Raw genomic sequence first — 18,789 nt, 5'->3', positions numbered from 1 at the left:
ATACATATCGTATCAGATACAGTACAGTGGCTTAGCATTTCCAATCTAAAGCTAAAAGGAACTGTCCAAAGTAAAATCTCAACCAGTAACTTACCACTCCACAGTCCTTTTTTGAAGAGACAGTAGGCCTACTGCTTAAAGTAAGTGTGAACTAAATACACAAATGGAATTAGCATTAGATTATAAACCAACCAAAAACAGATTAACATTTATGACACAAACGCACTTACATTTTCATCGATTATCATATCTATTATCCTTTCAGCCTGCAGCCTTATATTTTTGCAGGTTTCTAGACTCCTTTTATCCAAAGTGTGGTTCCCATATGGTGCAAGTCTACCAGATCTCACACACAGCATCAGGAGGGTGAAAATCATCGGACGCACTGTAAAACAAAACATATCATGCTCGCTCATCAACAGAAAGCAGAAAACAAACTAATTCAGTCATGCACTTAATCTTATAAAGACTTACTTGTATCTTCTTTGTTGGTTTGTGTCTAAGGTCTTCGCAGGCAGGGTTTTAGAGTTGGGTACTCTGGGTCTTTCTCTGAGCCACGATGACTTCTGCAAATGTTCCCAAATCTCCATCTTATATATCTAGAGGTTCTTTCCCCTTTTACCATAAACGTCCTGCAGTGGCCTCAAAACTTTCATAGATAACTTCTGAAGTCATCGGCCGTGTCTCCCACATACAAAGTGTATGTGAATTTTTTTGTGGGTGTGTGGACTGATTGGACATGTCTCAACGCTATTACTTTCGCTAGAATTTCTGAGCCCTCCTGTTATGATCACTGCTTGTCACTTCCTCCAGGGAAAGCCTTTAGTAATGTTGTAATTATGGGATAGTGTTCCAAGAACCTTTACCTACAATACAGTTTGACATGCAACTTCTCAAACAGGTTACAGCACTTTGGATGGTTAGTCAACTTTGTTAACTTTGGTACCGATTCTTCCCAATAAAAAATTGGGCTTATGTATTTCTAAGATACTAGATTTCTTGACACATTTTGGGTGGTAAAAAAAAAATTACAGCAAGACATTCTATATCAGGTTCTTTTCAGATCTTTCTCTTGTCCTTGAAGAAGCCCAATGAATATCTGCCAAAGCATAATACAAACAGTCCTCACTTTTGACTTCACTGTGTGGTACAGCAATGCACTGCATATTTTTTTATTGTACAGTTGTATAATGCACTTGTATCTGAACACATCCCCCCAGTTGGCTGATTTTTTATCTGTTTTCCCAAAACTGCTACTAAATCTTGTTGCTTACCAATAAAGCACTCCATTATCTGACTCTTGTTTATCTTTCAGATCTTTTTTGGTTGTACATTTATTCACGTTCTTTGAGATAAAGCTCAGATCAAAACTCATCTGTTCAGAATAGCTTTTAGTGATTTGATTGTTTGATTTGTATGCTTGTGTGTTTTGTATAACTCTGTACATTATAAAAGAAAAACAATAAATATAAAATAATCCAAAATACAGTGTCCTTGAGTGCCTTGAAAGGCGCCTAAAAATGTAAGGTATTGTTATTATTATTATTATTATTAGAAGTTTTAGCCTATATATACAGTTACGAGAGCTGGTTTCGTTAAATAGACACATTTTTTTTTAATTAAACACTAGCTGTTGAACAACAAACATTTAAAAATCTAATTATTGTTTTATTTTAGATTTTTTACCCCTGTAGGCTATTAAACACTAACCAGGTACCTTTTTTCTTTAAAATGTGAATTTTGACTCAATATATGCCAAGGGCCATATATTTAGCATTAGCAACGGGGCTTTACTATCAGACTCTGCCTCATCCTCTTTTTTTTTTTTTTTTGCAACATCCATGACGGTAGCTTTGACAATAGCTCGCCTGCTTTGAAAAAAAGAGTAGATTTTCCAGTAAAATAAGCTGGTTAGCAGTGACGCGCAGTTATCGCTGCAGAAGTTTTTGTAGTGTAAAGTTATCCTCCCCCCACCCCTGAATGTGATTATGAGGGGCCCCCATAACAAAATCAGTGCAAAGGGTCAACAATTCCTAGCAACGGCACTGAAAGCAATCATGGTTTCAGGCCCATCCACAGTTTATCACCTTACATTTACCCCCATAATCCCCTTTCCTTACCGTAACACAACTGAAGAATTTTTCTCCACATGGAGGTGGAAGGTTTTCAACAGGCTCCTCACAATCAATCACTCTTCTCCAGGCCATGGATGATGCATGCAATGACATCCACAGGAGCAGACATCTTTGGAACATCTTTGTTGTTTAACTAATGAAAACATCCATTATGATGGCCAAATCTACAAGACAGGGTTGATAAAAACATAGAAGAGCAGTGAGGAACACTCCAGCTGACATTTTACTGTAGGCTTACTGTAGTTTTTTTCTTATCTTTTTTTTTTTCTCATTTAGAGTTTTTTGAAACCTGTTGAGTTGATTATTTCATCAATAATTTTCACATTTTGTGTAATGATTCCAGTGTCTGTACTTTTCTCTCTAGTCTATTACAATGATGTATGAATATGTAGAACCATAATGAAAGCTGCAACATGTGTTTTGAACAACTATATTTAATGACTGTACTAAAAACTACACAGTGAAACTATGGGTATCTTGTGTGTGGGTGACAGTGTTGGGCTAGTTACTCAAAAAATGTAATGTATTAGAATGTAATATATTACTAGTTACTCCTTTCAAAAGTAATATTGTTACTTTACTTATTATTAGTTACACTACTAGTTACATTACTTCTTCTTCACGCCCCACAGAAGTTGTAACTGTGTATCTTCCAGATAAAATTCTTCTAGAATGTTACTAACAACATATTTCTGCCTCATCATTCGACCAAAATCCACATTGGATCGCAGTCAGAAGTTATTACAAACACTCAATAGTGACTGATAGTGACATTCAAGTAGAAGTGTTGCATTAATCTCATTAATTGTCATGTGTACACTCTAAAAAAAGATAGTTCTTTAAAGGTTCTTTACATGTAGTCACGGTTATATTTAGAACCATAGCATCCTGAAGAACCCTTTTATGCTGAAATGGTTCTTTGTGTTAGAGTTTAGGGTTCTTTGTTCCCGCCCTTTTGTTTTTCAAATCTGTAACTGTCAAAGCACCTCATTACTGATCTTCTGGAGTTCAGTGATACAACTACACAGACCGTCAACACACTCTCAACAGGTAAATGATTTCATTCTTAAATTTAAATACAAATTTAAGTTTAAAATTTTAACTGGTTTCCAAACAAACATGTTCTTTTCTCTTTTTAGTTTTTTTGGTCACATGTAAGTGTGAGCAGCTCTTTTACTTCTCTCCTCTTCTCCGCCAAGTAGGTAACAGAGATATTGAATTTATAATCCATACTGTTAGAATTTTTTTTAATTATTACTTGGTTTTATAAAGCTATCCCATGACTTTATATCACTTTTTTTCTTTTAAGATTGTGAAGGGCTCAAATACTGTCCATTTTTTGCTACTTTTGGCCTTCGTGAACATAATTGTTTTTACATGAACAAATGGACACACTGTAATGCTAAACTCAGTTGTGTATTTCAGATGCATCACATCCCACAACCTCATCATCTGCAGATAAACTGTCACTCAGTCACACCATAATGATGGACTTAAAGCCATATTTCACTGAAACTTGGTCTTCATCACATCTATTTTTTGTTTTTAATTTGTTTTACTTCTTAGTGTATTTATTCATGTTCATTGACAATTGTCATTTTTTAATGTATTCAGCTAATAATTATTTTTAAGTGCACTGACATTTTTGCTACAATATTACGTCAATAAAAAAATACCCAATCCACACAATGTTGTTCTTGTTGTTGTTTTAATGTAAAACCCTAATAGGCTACACTTATTTACACACACACACACACACACACATATATATATATATATATATATATATATATAATTTATATAAGGCTCAATACTGCTTTTCTGGAGCTCAGCCATTCAGCTACACAGACTGTCAACACATTCAACAGGTAAAAAATTTCTTTCTTAACCTTTTGAGCGGTTCGGTCCCACATGGGATTTAGAACGTTCGGTGACGTCGCATAACCGCCAAATTCAAACTGCGTTTTCGCGCGTTGACTGACGCTGAGATACCGCTGCACTTGTCATATAATCGCACCTATGCAGTGTTTTTAACCACATAATGTTTATTTTATGCTTTAGACATTTAAATACGCATAAGTACTAATAAAACAATACATTTAGAGTTCGTAAAATACACTCAGATGTTTATGGAAGCAGCAATAACAATCCATTCAAATATAATTTTCAGAGGTGTTTTATTAATATCAAATGCACATAGTGTAAGTAACTATAAAGTTCACTCTATTCTTCTCCCATTTCACCCGCCACTTACTTGCATGTATTTCGCGAGAAATTGATGAATTTACGTGATGTAAATCCCGACTGACAGGACTCTCTGAACTGCAGCGCGAACAAACATGGCGGCGCCCCTCTCACATTAACCAGATCACGATCAAGATCTTTTTTTAAATGATAAAACACACTCATTTGCACATATTTGTGAATCGGAATATCAGATAGTTGATTATATGGTAAGCAAGTTTATGAATATTTTGAATAAAAAAGGAAAAACGAAATAAAAGCCATCCATCTGTCATACAGTGTTATTGTGGCCGCGGTGTGTCACGTGACAATCATGACGCGTCGCCATGGAAACATTAAGGGGAAACGTTCTAAAATAACGGTCGCCTAAAAAAACTCACTCTGGAGGGACCGTTGGAATATTTTAAACTCACCACTGAAAAGGTTCAAATGTCTATAATTTAACTTTCAAATTGTAACTGGTTTCCAATGTCTTTTTGTCTCTTTTTAGTTTAACAGAATATAATATAACAGAATATAAGTGTGACCAGCCCTGTTCAGTTAAAGTAAGTAACAAAGATAGAATTTAGGCCTATGTGAGATGATGATTATTATTACTATTATTATTACTTGGGTTTATGCATAAACATACCCAGTCACAGCTATCCCATGACTTTATATCACTTTTTCCTTTTAACATACTACTTTTGACCTTCATAAACAATTGTTTTAAACAAATGTAAGGAGACGCATTGTAACTGTAAACTCAACTGTGCATTTCAGATGCTGACCTCGTCATCTGCAGAGAGAAACTACCAAAATATGCATAATGATGGACTTTCAGGCATCATGGAGGATTATGAAAATACAGTATTTTTTTTTACTTTAAGTATTTATTTATGTTCAATGTCAATTGTCATTTATTAATGTATTCTGCTAATAACTGTGGTTAGAGCAGTGTCATTTCTGTTACAATTTCGCATGTCATTAAAAATAAATAAATAAATAAAAGTACCAAATTGACATGCTATTGTTGTTGTTTTATTATGTAAAATAGAGAGACTACAAGATAATATAAGAACAGGTATCATTAAAAAGACCATTAAGGTCCTATATAGCATTTTGAAAGCTTGGTTCTTTATGGAACCCTACAAAAAGGGTTCTGTTTAGCACCAAAAAGGGTTCTGCTATTGTTACAAGCTGAAGAATCCTTTTCTGGTACTGTTTAGAACCATTTTTCTTAAGAGTAGCTTGAAGTAATTTTTCCGTTACCCATATGCGATTAAATTTCGTTATGTATTTTATCAAATCACATGAGTTTGTAAGAAACTGTTTAATTTTCCAAAAATATTTTAAATTATATTAATATAATGTACCACATGCTGATCAGAGGGATGTAATGCCAGAGTAAAGTAAAGCCACAACTTACTCAACAGATTTTCCTGACAAAATCAATATAATGCAATATTTCTATCTGCTGAATGTAAGCTTTTCCATATTCCAAGCTTGCCTGCTGCACTGGGACATCACATGCATGTGAATCATGAAAATTATGAAAGTAAATCTAGGAATTATTTGATTGTTCGATTTGAAATCAGCGGGGTTGAGGCATCAAAAGTAACTAAGCTGTTTTATTGAAAGTAACTGTAATATTATTACTGAAATCTTATTAGTAATTAGTTACACTACTAGTCACTGCAAAAAGTAATATTATTACAGTAACTAAATTACTAGTAACTAGTTACTGCCCAACACTGGTGGGTGATCTAAAGTAATGTTCCTATGATATTTTTTGAACCAATGCTTCTGCAAATGCAAGGCTTCTTTAAAGATATGAACGCAAAATGCAAAGTTTTGAACATTGGACAGCCTGTGTTACGAATAATGACTGTTTTGAGTTTTGTGTCTTGAAAAAAGTGACATGAAGGTTCTGTTATTAGTGCAAAAATTATAGTAAAAAACTGTAATTGTAACATTACATATTTTGCAGTATTCAAATGTTAAACCTCATCTGGGAGCGAAAAAACCCCTCTCTGCAGCCAATTTCTTAGGTCAATTTCTTAGATTATGACCACATGAGGGCGCCGCTGATACTGTGAATGATTTTACAGGCTTCTTCTGCACTAACAATCCAGTCGCCTGTGCTCTTTGGGAAACATCCATAAATTGAGTTTGGTTTGGAAAGGTGGGGAGGAGGGTCAATGCCGAGAGCCATTTATAGACAAAACGAGCAGGGAGAGAGAAAGAGCACACAAAACTTGACATATCCTTTTTAGTTTCTACAAACGTGCAAGTACAACCTGGAGTGCACGAACAGAAAAACGCTAAATTATAGCACCACTTAGGCGCTGGAAAGGATAAGTAACACTGAGGAAAACCAGACACATGCCATTGCTATAAATAACAGTACATAAGACAGTGGTAAGTTTACTCTCTCCGTGTTTCCAAGATTTTGGAAACTTGTTTAAAGAGGCAAGTTGATAAATGGATGTTATGTTTTTTATATCAATTTATTAAGATTTGTAAATGCATGTTACCTGACAACAGTTTTTTTTTTCTCTTAATCACTTAATTTTCTAAAACGACTGTACTTTTGTGGCATAAAGAAGCTTATTTTGTAAACGATGAAGTAAAAGCTGTGACTGCGCTAGCTTTTTAAATCTCAAATTGTATATAAACTATGTGAAATTATATTTTTATAATCAGATACGTTTGGGGCGTGCGTTTTTAGGCATGATGACATTCATTTACAAAAACATGTCAGATTACACAGTCCAATGCAATAATGAACATTACTTTCTGTACTATTCATTAAATTACCTTAGAACTGATCAATGGTCTCGTGCGGGCGGTGTGTTTTTTCCTTTAGGAAACTGAAGTGCGCACGCGGCACTTACAGTGAGCTGCTGAGCACGCGGTAGCAGCTGCAGTCAGTGTGAAGGAAACAGCTGTGTGTGAGTGTGTGAGAGTGTACTTGTTTATGCTACATTGTGGGGACCAAATGTCCCCACAAGGATAGTAAAATCTGAAATTTTTGACATTGCGGGAAAAAATGTATTAAAAGTAGTAAATTATGTTTATCTGAAAATCTAAAAATGCAGAAAGTTTCCTGTGAGGGGTAGGTTTAGGTGTAGGTCAATAGAATATACGGTCTGTACAGTAGAAAAAGCATTACGCCTATGGAGAGTCCCCACAAGGATAGCAAACCAGACGTGTGTGAGTGTGTGTGTGGAGGCTTTTGACCTTTTGAAACAGTTGATCTGTCTTGAGTGGAAGAGTTAACGATTTGGAAGCCTAAGTTGTTGCACAATTAATAAATTCTTAATTAGTTACGGAGCCCATAAAAGGGCTTGGTGATGGAAGAAAATAAATATCTCAACATTTTTGCACTCCCTTGAGAAAAATCATTCAATTTGCGCCAAGGTTCGCTAAGTTTCTTGCTGTCCTGTATAAAAACGTACAAAAACAACAACAACAACAACAACAACAAAAAAACCTTTGCGCATTTTTAGAAATCCCAGAGGAACTATGGGAAATCTATGGAAGCCCATTTCCGCCACTGAATAAAAAATAAAAAAGGTAATTGCGACTTTTTACCTCACAATTCTGTCTTTTTTTCTGACTTCGCAATTTTGTCTTTCTTTTTCAGAATTGTGAGATATAGAGTCCCCCTGTTGGGGAAAAAGACTGATATGTTCTCAGAATTCCGAGTTTGTTTCTCACAATTCTGATTTAAAGTCGCAATTCTGAGAAAAACATTGCAAGTTTATATAGCTAGCCTATCAGAATTCTGAGCAAAAAGTCAGAATTGCGAGGGAAAAAGTCAGAATTGTGACGCAATTTCCGCTTTCTTTCTTTCTTTCTTTCTTTCTTTCTTTCTTTCTTTCTTTCTTATTTATTTATTTATTTATTTGTTCAGTGGTGGAAGCAGGCTTCCATAGTAATCTGCTAAACACTTATTACAGTGTGGAAAAATGAAGTCTTGGGGTTAAGCTGCACCAGGGAAATAAAATGTATTTAATGTGGAGACCCAAATAACAACAAAAAACACAGAAGTTGTGCTTCTCATCAACACTTAGCCTATGTGTGTAAGTTATGAAGAATAATTTAAATAACTTTTAAGTAGCTTTCATGTGTCATGAGCTTGATGGTTGCCTTTCAGTAAGTGATGGGTAGTCATTGTGTAACAAAAGATTCTCTGATAGGTTCAGTGAGTTCTTTCAATGAAAGATTCATCAGACTGATCCAAATCGTTAACTCCGAAATATGTGAGTCTTTTTGTGCAGTTCATTAAAACTACAGACTCTTAATAATGGTTTGCCAGTCACTGTATAGAGCGGTGTGGGTATCACTGCTTGGATCTGAAACATATTTGTGGTGTTTCACGTCAGAAATATGTAGGAAATACAAGTTACGTCACTAATGAACTTAATGTGCTTCTTGAAATTGCTGCTTATTGCAGCTGTTTGAATGGAACTGTGTTTTTCTGTTTGAATAAATGTTTGTGCAGAAACAGTTAATAAATTGACTGCCTGTCTACTATTCTTCAATATGTCTGTTGATAACATTCAGTTAGGAGTTTGTAGTTAGATTGGGAAATTGTTACATTGTTTTATACACTGAATTACAGCATTTGTCTGACATTACTGTTCATTCTAGTGGTAATTATCCGGAATGGATACACTTTACAGCAGGATCTCCATATTACGGCAATGTTTATTCTATGTATTGGTGAAATCAGTCAGATGCTCTTGGTGTGCTCTGAAGGTCTGTGACTATTTCTGGTGTCAGCAGGACAGGGGGTGTGTGGACATGTGCTCTATGCATAATAAAAATACTTCAGCCTGCTTTATGTGATGAGGACAAGCTGCGTCCAAACCATAAACAGATATAAATCACATGTAAACTCATGGATTTTTTTTCTTCTTTTTTTTTCAAACAAGATACTTGAGCAATCATCTGCACTCTGTCCAAATTCACAGCCTCCCATTTCATTTTGCTACATACTGTAGACATGCTGTTCAACAATGTTCTGAACAAAGAGGGCAAGTCCTGACATAAATTTTGTAACAGTCCTGTTTCCCTCTTTTCCTCCCTGAATTCTTCTCATTTTGGCTGTTCACACTCCAATAGATGAATAAACCTTGGTGTCCTGAATGAGTGCAAGTTCATGGTTTAAAAAGGTGTCTGTTAATAAATTCTTACATTAACATTTGTGGTCTTCAGTACACATTCAAGCATGAATGAGTCTCAGATGCAGGCAGTTTTTCTTATGAATGTGTTGTGTATGAATTTGGGCAAGTAGGGTCTGAAAGTGTAGATCACTTTTCTCCAAGACATGGAGAAAAGTGTCAAATTTTCACTTCCATTTTATATTTTATGTTTGCATTTAAATGGAATTCAGTGTTCAAATGTTTTGTGTTGCGTTAACTTTACCAAATCAAACAAAGAAAGATGTCCCTGCCCCTGCCTCTTCTGAAAGCATTTTGTATTTATGAATTAAGAAGCCCCATTCTGATTGTACAACCCTGAATTGTTGTATTAACATCATGTAGCATCATGTAGAATTGATCCTTTCTTGTGGTTTCTTTCATTCTCCAGTGCAATGGCCCCGTCGCTCTCGCAGGCCTACAGGAGGCGCTGGTGGATGGCTGTCACATCAATCATAGAAAACCTGTTCTTCTCTGCTGTATTGTTGGGTTGGGGCTCTCTTCTTATCATGCTGAAGAATGAGGGCTTCTACTCTCACCTGTGTACAGGTACATGATTGGAAGACAGGCAAAGTCTTATTCAGAGCAGTTTTATAAAACAGCAACTTGCAGAGGTTTAAAGTCTCTAATTCTTCCTGTGATACTATTAGAGAATGTCACTGAGGCTCACACTAATGTGAGTTTGACGGAACGGACGGTTTGGCTGAGCTGTATTGAGCAGGAGGAGATTCTGAATCTGGGCTTTACGATTGGCTCGTTCATCATCAGCGCAGCCACTCTGCCGCTAGGTGTCTTGATGGACAAGTTTGGACCACGTCCAATCAGATTGTTTGGCAGGTGAGAGACATACAGCTATTGGCTTAAATCTAGAAAAGCAAAGTTCCTCAAATTAATGTAGAATGTTGGCTTGACACAGTTTTCAGTAAAAACTTCAACTTTAGAAGGTCAGCATTAAAGCCTACTTTCAACGCTCATGCCCTGCAACCCACATCTTGGTCACTCCCACCAACCCTCTGTTTTTATGACTTTTGTAGTTCGTGTTTTGCATTATCCATGGCTTTGATTGCAGTAGCATCTTATGATCCAAAAGGTCAGTATTAAGCCACATTTAATGGTTTCAGGTGTTCCACAGTCAGAACCAAATTACTGTATATATACAGCATGTACTGTAGAAGTATAAATGAAATTATATATACACACCCATACACACACACACATAGGTAAATAATTCTACAGGCCAGTAATTAGTTAATTTGTAAATTTAATGTTTTATAAGTAATGAAGGCATTGTTTCTTCTTTTCATTCACAGTGTTATCTTCTATCATATTTATTGCTGTGTCCATGAATGGGTTCGGAGGAATCTGTCTAACCTTCACTTCACTAACAGTACGACACTGTTGCCATTTGACCTGTTCTATATTCTGAAGTCCTTTTGAAGTATTAACATATTTGGGTTCAGTTTAATAATTTTGTCAGTGGGTGGTGGTCATGTTGACATTTAACTCACTATTGGTGTTTAAATATGTGTGTGTGTGTGTGTGTGTGTGTCTATATATACACACTACCATTCAAAATGTTTTTTTTTTAATTGATTTTAGAAATATATATATATTACTACAATTTAAAATAAAGGTTTTCCATTTGAATATATTTAAAATACATTTTATTCTTGCAATGGCAAAGCTGAATTTTCAGCATCATTACTTCAGTCTTCAGTGTCACATGATCCTTCAGAAATCATTATAATATGTGACCCAGGACCACAAAACCAGTCTTAAGTTGCTGGGGTATATTTGTAGCAATAGCCAAAAATACATAGTATGGGTCAAAATTATAAATTTTTCTTTTATGCCAAAAATCATTAGGATATTAAGTAAAGATCATGTTCCATGAAGATATTTTGTAAATTTCTTACCGTAAATGTATAAAAGCTTAATTTTTGATTAGTAATATGCATTGCTAAGAACTTAATTTGGACAACTTTAAAGGCGATTTTCTCAATATTTAGATTTTTTTGCACCCTCAGATTCCAGATTTTCAAATAGTTGTATCTCGGCCAAATATTGTCCTATCATAACAAACCATACATCAATGGAAAGCTTATTTAGTCAGCTTTCATATGATGTATAAATGTCAATTTCGAAAAATTGACACTTAAGACTGGTTTTGTGGTCCAGGGTCACATATACTGATTTGCTGCTCAAGAAACATTTCTTATTATTATGAATGTTGAAATAATGTTGCCAGAATTTTTATGAAAACTACAATACACAACCACTTAAAAGTTAGGAGATAATAAGATTAAAAAAAAAATTAAAAATAAATAATATATATATATATATATATATATATATATATATATATAATACTTTTATTCAGCATGGATGCATTTCAAATAAATGTAAGGTGAAATGTAAGTATGACACTTAGTTTGCATGTTAAATGTTAGCTGCTATTATACTGCTCCTCATTACACAATATCAAAACACGTGATTGTTGCATTTCTTGTTGTGCATATAAGATGCCAATTTCTGCACTTGCATGAGAGTTACTGTTACTGCTCCTGTTCTTGTCTGTTGCTGATCATTTCAGTGCTGCACATGTTTTCCATCCCCTCACTCTACATTTTGGCATGCTGATCTCAGCCAATCACAGCACAGATCTGTCTTCACGCCCCCTACTCCACCAAGCCCACCATCTCCCAACATAACATGCACTGTCCTTGCTTTCCCTCACGTGTCCCCCTTATTTTTACACAGCCTAAAATGTACCATAAATGCATTATTATGATGAATTCATATCGGGATTTTATTTTCTAATTCACTTCATTTATGTATGGGGGTATTTGTTTCACAACCCATTTTACTTTCAATATTACTATTAAAGTGACAATTTTACCATAATCCAACACAGAACATATTCAACAAGGAAAATGTGAACAGAGTTTATTAATCTGGATTTGACTGGATGATGAAAAGAGGACGTTAAAGCAGAAACTGTTTGTTTCTTGGTCGTTTTGTGCTTGACTTGTACTAGATTTGATACATTATTTGCCAGTTAGATCATTTTGTCTTAAAGACATGCAAAAATTGCCACAATGTCCCCTTTTTAGTTTATCAACTGCACTGAACTCTTCCACCCTCCTCTTTCTGTCCTCTTGTGTCTGTGATCTTTGTGTGTTTACTGTCCAGACTGTCAAATTTAATAGTTGCATACTGGCACACACACACACACACACACACACATGTCCTAAGTTGAACTTAGATAAAAACCTGAATCATGTTTTTATATGAGTTCCGCATGTACTGTATATGAACTGCATGTATAACATAAACAAACTAGCAAACTACTGTTTAAATAGTTTTTGATGGAGTATGGCATATCACACTGAAGGACATGTCAGCTTCCTGAAAGTATTTCATTTCAGCAATCTAATTATATGCTAAAATAGTAGGGTTATGTTTAAGAGCTGGCAATGAACTGTTTGTGTTTGCGTCAGTCTGTATAGGGACATCTATGTTTGTGTGTGTGTGTGTGTGTGTTTATCTGCTTGGAGTGGTAATGTATGTATATATATATATACATATGTGTGTGTATAAATTAATATTTTATATTTAATATAATTGCATATAATTTAAAGTACTACATATCCAGTAAAAGCAGTTATGTATAATAATTATATTTAAATAATACATTCTGCATGTATTTATTGATGTACATATCATCGTCATTATCAGACTTTTTAAGTATAAGCAGTAGCAAACAGCCACATATATAGCGAAAACTATAACATTGCTGCATGAGGAGCTGTTTCTTCACATGCTGTGTGGCTGAAGGCTATTTTTAACTTCGAGCTTATAATGCTCTCTAGTGGCAATAGACAAACGTTACAGTTTGAATACATACATTATTATGTTCATTTATGATTCTTTTCTTCATGTTTGATTTTCTAAGTTGCCAAATATGTTTGGAAATGTGCGGTCTACGATTCTTTCGCTCATGATTGGCTCGTACGCCTCCTCTGCTGTCACCTTTCCAGGAGTCAAGGTAGAGATTGTTTAATTACTAACAAGATCAAACAACTTATTTGTGTTTGGAAATTATGCACAAATACATTTGTCCTGCAGTGCAGCTTATGAACATGAACGTCCTCTGTCTGTCTTGTCCTCTAGCTGATCTATGATGTGGGCGTCTCTTTTTCTGTTATATTCTGGTTATGGGCAGGGTTTGCCTCCCTTGTCTTCCTCAACTGCTTCATTAACTGGCCGGGAGAATCTTTTCCTGGCCCTGAGGACATCAGATACACGTCAGTACATGCCAAATACATACACCATATGCCTAAACATCACACCTAATGTGATTATTATTTTTTACATTTACGCATGTTTCTAAACTAGTTTGGAGTCGGTAAGTTTAAAAAAAAAAAAGAAATTAATACTTTTATTTAGCAAGGATGCATTCAATTGATCAAAAGTGACAGTGAAGACTAATACATAGATTTCTATTTCTATTCATGTAAAATCCTGAAAAAATTATCATTGTTTCAACCAAAAGATTAAGCTGCACAATTTTCAGCAGCAGCAAATCAGAATATTAGAAGGATTTCTGAAGGATCATGTGACACTGAAAACTGGATTAATGATGCTTTGCCATCACAGGAATAAATGATATTTTACTTTATTTTTGATCAAATAAATACAGCCTTGGTGAGTGTAAGAGACTTTAATAACATTCACCCCAAACTTTTGAACAGCGGTATCAGAAGAATATAACAATTTAAATATACAGCATTCACAATTTATATTGTGTCTATTATTGTAAAACTGTACATGAATTCTGTTACTCTTGAATTCGCAGTACAATGGTGAAGCTGAGAAGTGAAGTAGTGGACCAAAAGATGACTGAAGAAAGTTCTTTCACTCAGGAGACTCCTAAAGAGCAAGAGGTGACCAAACAGCAGCCTTCCTCTGATGAAGCACCCAGCGACGGAACAGCTGCTCAGAGCCAGGGCAAGTCTCACAAACACACTGGCTATGAAAACACCAAAGAATTATGACTTTGATCATTAAATCATCTTTTTTTTTTTTTGGTACAGCAGGACCCCCTCCCTTTCATCGTTCAGTGTGCTCACCTATTTTCCTGTGGAGCATCATCACAATGGCGATGACCCAGCTCCGTGTCATTTTTTTCATGGGTGCCATGAATAAGATGTTGGAGTTCTTGGTTACCCATGGTGACCCTAATCGTGAGCATCAGCTAAACATTTCATTCATTTGTTTTTAATGAGATTGGAAAATGGGAAAGAAAAAGATTTGCTCCTTTAAAAGCGGTTTCATTACTTTACTTAAGAACAGATGGGTAAATTAACGCAAGCTTACAGGCGTTTTGCAGAAGCATGTGTTAGCGGTGGGTGTTTGTAAGTGGGTAGTGAAGTTAGTAGTTTAAATTGGCTTTATATTGCATTATTTTCACTGCCTGTTTGTGTCTGTTTAGCCTCAGAGGAGTTGGAGAAGGAGGCAGAGGAGAAAGGTAAGAAAAGTCATATTATTTTCACCAAACCATTACTTTATTCAGATATTTGAACAGTTATGACACACTTAAAGGGACAGTTCACCCACAAATGAAAATTCTTCAATTACTCACCCTCCACTTGTTCCAAACCTGTATGAGTTTCTTTCTTGTTTTGAAGAATGTCAGTAAACAAACAGTTGACTGTAGCCATTGATTTGGATGTATCAGTGATATTACAGTGATCAGTGATTTTTTTTTGACCTTGACACCAGTTGGTAAAAGTTTCAAAATGTCTCGCTAAAGGTTAAATTACTTCTGATAAAAAATCTAGTATCTTTTATTTGGTTTAATGTGTTTAATATGTAATGTATCAGGCAGTGCAATATCAGGATTATATGGCAACATTATTCTAGGAAGTGCTTGTATAGTGAACGGAATACAAAGACAGTCGTGTGTATATGTGTGTGTGTGTGTGTGTGTGTGTGTGTGTTTTAGTGAATCTCTACTCGTCCATCTTTGGCACTCTTCAGCTGCTCTGCCTGGTCTCCTGTCCTCTGATTGGCTACATCATGGACTGGAGAATGAAGGAGTGTGAGGACATGGTGAATTCAGCAGAAGGAGAAAAAAGGTGAAGGCGGTGAAAGAGAAGGAGTGAAATGCTAAATTACTTTGATATGTCAGTTACATTGTTACCTGTTTCCTTTTTCGTTGTTTTCTTCAGTCCCTCCGGGCCTCCAAAAAGGGGCAGAAAGATCCAGAAACTCACCAACGCCATCAGAGCTTTCATCCTTACTAACACTCTGCTAGTCATTTTCGGCATCATCTCTCTCATAGACAATCTACCCGTACAGGTTAGACACAATGTCACAAATTTGCTTGTTTGTTCAGAAATACTGCAGAATGTTATTTAGCTATTTAATGCTATTTAATTACAATTTTATTAGTTATATATAAAATTGCACTCATACTTTTAATTTGATTTAATAATTTAATTTACCATATATGACATTGCAATTTAATTTTATTTACATATGAATATATAATTTTGCACTCATGCATAATTTTAATTAAATTTATATATTCATATATAATTTTGCACTATAAATAATGTAAGTATATAATCATATTAAATTAAATTAAATCAAAAAAAACTTTTGACCCAGCACACATTATGCTGCAAAACAAATTTCCATGAGCTCTTTAAAGCTACATGAAAAATGTGATGACTGTTAATTATTATATGTGACCGTGGACCAAACATGTAAATTGCACTCAATGCAGTTTTTAAATTAACTTCTAAATTATAAAATTTCTATTTGTTGGGTCATTTTTTGGAAATGTGTGCATCATCTGAAAGCTGAATAAATAAGCTTTCCATTGATGTATGGTTTGTTACGCAATAAGACAATATTTGGCCGAGATACAGCTATTTGGAAATAAAAATATCTAAATACTGAGAAAATCGCCTTTAAAGTTTTCCAAAAGAAGTCCTTAGCAATGCATATTACTAATCAAAAATTAAGTTTTGATATATTTACGGTAGGAAATTTACAAAATATCTTCATGGAACATGATCTTTACTTAATATCCTAATGATTTTTGTCATAAAAGAAAAATCTATCATTTTGACCCATACAATGTGTTGTTGACTATTGCTACAAATCTACTTATGACTAGTTTTGTGGTCCAGGGTCATGTATGTATTTCTCTTTATTTCTTTCTGTCTCAGGTGGTGTCATTTGTTCTTCATACTGCAGTTCGGGGTTTTATTCACTCCTGCTGTGGTGGGCTCTATGCTGCTGTGTGAGTTTTACTTATCGAAATCCATAAATTTAATTTGCTGCTTAAGGATAAAATGACCTGAACACAGCATACAAACTAGAAAATAATTCTAGGCAAAAAACGAAAATGAATCATTTGAATTACTGTTATTTTAGTATTACTGGTGTACTATTATAGTTTCTGTTAATGTTATGAATTAGATTTATTTTCATTTTAAGGTTTTTGTAATTTTGCTGTTTTTTTTCTAAATGTCTATGGTCTTTATTAAGTTTTAGTTATTATAGTGCATAAACTAAATGAAACCGAGAAATGTTTTCTTGGCATTTAGGTGACATTAATTAAGATGATTAATTCATTTGTGTATTTAGCTACCCAACCAATCACTTTGGCACTCTGACGGGCTTGCAGTCCATGATCAGTGCTGTGTTCGCCCTCCTACAACAACCACTCTTCATGTGGATGGTGGGACCATTGAAGGGTGATCCTTACTGGGTGAGACAAACATTGTTCAAATTCATGTGCAAAGCAAATGTGTATTTGTATTTAAACAGTGCAGTTTCACAGAATCAAGATTCTGGACAAAGTACCAAAACTGTCGATTTTTGAATCAACAGATCAACTTGGGCCTGCTTGTGTTCTCATTGATTGGCTTCCTGCTGCCAGGATACCTCTTCTACCACCGGAGACAGATTATAAAGGAGAAGGCAGCTCTTGATAGTCTGTCAATGAGCCAGTCAGCGCAGGAGAGCAACAGCCTCAACCAAACAAATGATTCAGCAAAATATCAAACAAACGGGAACATCTGAGGCGAAAACATTTAGAATTGAGATGTATGTGAATTATAGACCTGATTTATGAGTTATTATATCATGGCACTTCAGAAACGGAATTATTGGACTTCATGTTCAGTCACTGTAGAGTCTTGACAAATATAAAACAGTGTTAAAAAACAAGCAAATGTGCAATTTAAAGCATCATTCAAGGCTTTGACTGTGTGACTGGGCAGGATGTATTTTCAAGGCTTTTACTATCAATCAGAAAAACATTATGCCATGACCTACAATATATAGTTTGCAGTTTTCTTCAATTATTATTATTATTGCATTGACACTTTGAGCTGTCCATTGAAATGGTAGTAGAACCAGAAGGAGGTCTTAAATATGATCTAAACTTCCTTTCCGTGAAGCACCTCCAGAATGAATCAAAATTTTCTCTATTTACTTTAAGAAAATCACAGTGTTATTGTGCACAATTTATCAGTGCATTTTATACCAAAGACAATCATTTTGTGTCCATAATCTTTAATCAAAACTTGATCTAACTTGCTGAGATACCATAAAAGGGGAACTTGACCTTCAGTCTCCATGTCTTGATCAAAAAGCCTCCATGAAAGTTTATGCCGGAGTTTTCAAGAGAGTAGCTCACAATTGACTGTAAACTTGTATTCTACCATGATATGATCTTCATTATGTATGTGCAGGACACAGACATATTCAAATTCACTAGTATGCGTTGTCAAAACATAATGTTTGCCATTTATGGAATGTAGAGAATGTAATGTTTTCCTTCGAGACTCAGGTAAATGAGGCAGGGCTTCATGTAATGCTCACTTTACCTTGACATGGATCATTTTAATATGAAACCTTTGGTTTTAAGTAGATGTTTTTTTTTGCCATCCCTCTCTTACTAAACTTGATGGAAATGCAGCTTTATATGGCAAATGGTAAATACAGATGATTAATTTTATTGCAGAGGCCAGTTTTGCACTATATTCTTTGTTTCAAAAGTGCTGTTCTGTATGTTACAGAACTGTAATTGTGTTATCAGTTTCAATGATTCTACTGATTGTTCAACATAATGGTGCTTGTACTGTGCTCATGACTGTAAATATGCCTGAAAGAAAAAAAATAAATCAAATAAATTCAAA

At 34.9% G+C, this 18,789-nt stretch overlaps 1 protein-coding gene and 2 long non-coding RNA genes across 8 annotated transcripts in view; 2 read left to right on the top strand and 1 right to left on the bottom strand.

Annotated features, from left to right (window-relative positions):
- Positions 1-7,297, bottom strand: part of LOC131554387 (uncharacterized) — a 9,042-nt gene extending 1,745 nt beyond the window's left edge. The window contains exons 1-5 of one of the 4 annotated variants that reach the window (XR_009266020.1): positions 4,390-4,526; positions 2,121-2,299; positions 475-566; positions 231-385; positions 95-151 (exon numbers count right to left, since the gene is read on the bottom strand). This is a non-coding gene — a long non-coding RNA (uncharacterized LOC131554387). Of the gene's footprint in view, positions 1-94; positions 152-230; positions 386-474; positions 2,300-4,389; positions 4,528-7,178 lie in introns of those variants that run through there. The other 3 variants (XR_009266008.1, XR_009274390.1, XR_009274384.1) reach the window with 3 other exon arrangements.
- LOC131520302 (uncharacterized) lies at positions 2,762-3,617 on the top strand. Its single transcript, XR_009266033.1, has 3 exons — positions 2,762-3,185; positions 3,275-3,333; positions 3,561-3,617. It is a non-coding gene; the product is annotated as an uncharacterized LOC131520302 (long non-coding RNA).
- Positions 6,554-18,789, top strand: slc43a1b (solute carrier family 43 member 1b). Of its 3 annotated transcripts, none has more exons than XM_058799440.1 (16): positions 6,554-6,779; positions 7,228-7,312; positions 9,960-10,117; positions 10,219-10,405; positions 10,603-10,658; positions 10,879-10,955; positions 13,524-13,616; positions 13,742-13,875; positions 14,427-14,578; positions 14,668-14,814; positions 15,063-15,098; positions 15,576-15,708; positions 15,802-15,931; positions 16,810-16,883; positions 17,231-17,354; positions 17,477-18,789. In XM_058799440.1, the coding sequence occupies exons 3-16, from the start codon at positions 9,964-9,966 to the stop codon at positions 17,666-17,668; spliced, it is 1,689 nt and encodes a 562-aa protein (XP_058655423.1). In that variant the 5' UTR covers positions 6,554-6,779; positions 7,228-7,312; positions 9,960-9,963; the 3' UTR covers positions 17,669-18,789. The 3 variants fall into 3 exon arrangements, with proteins under 3 accessions (XP_058655423.1, XP_058655503.1, XP_058655370.1); XM_058799520.1 differs by having other exon boundaries at positions 7,228-7,320; XM_058799387.1 differs by lacking the exon at positions 7,228-7,312.

The sequence above is a fragment of the Onychostoma macrolepis genome, chromosome 01, assembly GCF_012432095.1.
Source record: "Onychostoma macrolepis isolate SWU-2019 chromosome 01, ASM1243209v1, whole genome shotgun sequence".
In the NCBI taxonomy this organism is placed as follows: Eukaryota; Metazoa; Chordata; class Actinopteri; order Cypriniformes; family Cyprinidae; genus Onychostoma; species Onychostoma macrolepis.
The sequence above is the reverse complement of the archived record's forward strand: the minus strand, read 5'-3'. Positions and strand labels throughout refer to the sequence as shown.

Coding starts and splice junctions, on each gene's coding strand:
- slc43a1b (XM_058799387.1), top strand. CDS start 9,964: ATGGCCCCGTCGCTCTCGCAGGCCTACAGGAGGCGCTGGTGGATGGCT. Junction 13,876..14,426: donor CCTGAGGACATCAGATACAC/GTCAGTACATGC, acceptor TTGAATTCGCAG/TACAATGGTGAAGCTGAGAA. Junction 14,815..15,062: donor TACCCATGGTGACCCTAATC/GTGAGCATCAGC, acceptor GTGTCTGTTTAG/CCTCAGAGGAGTTGGAGAAG.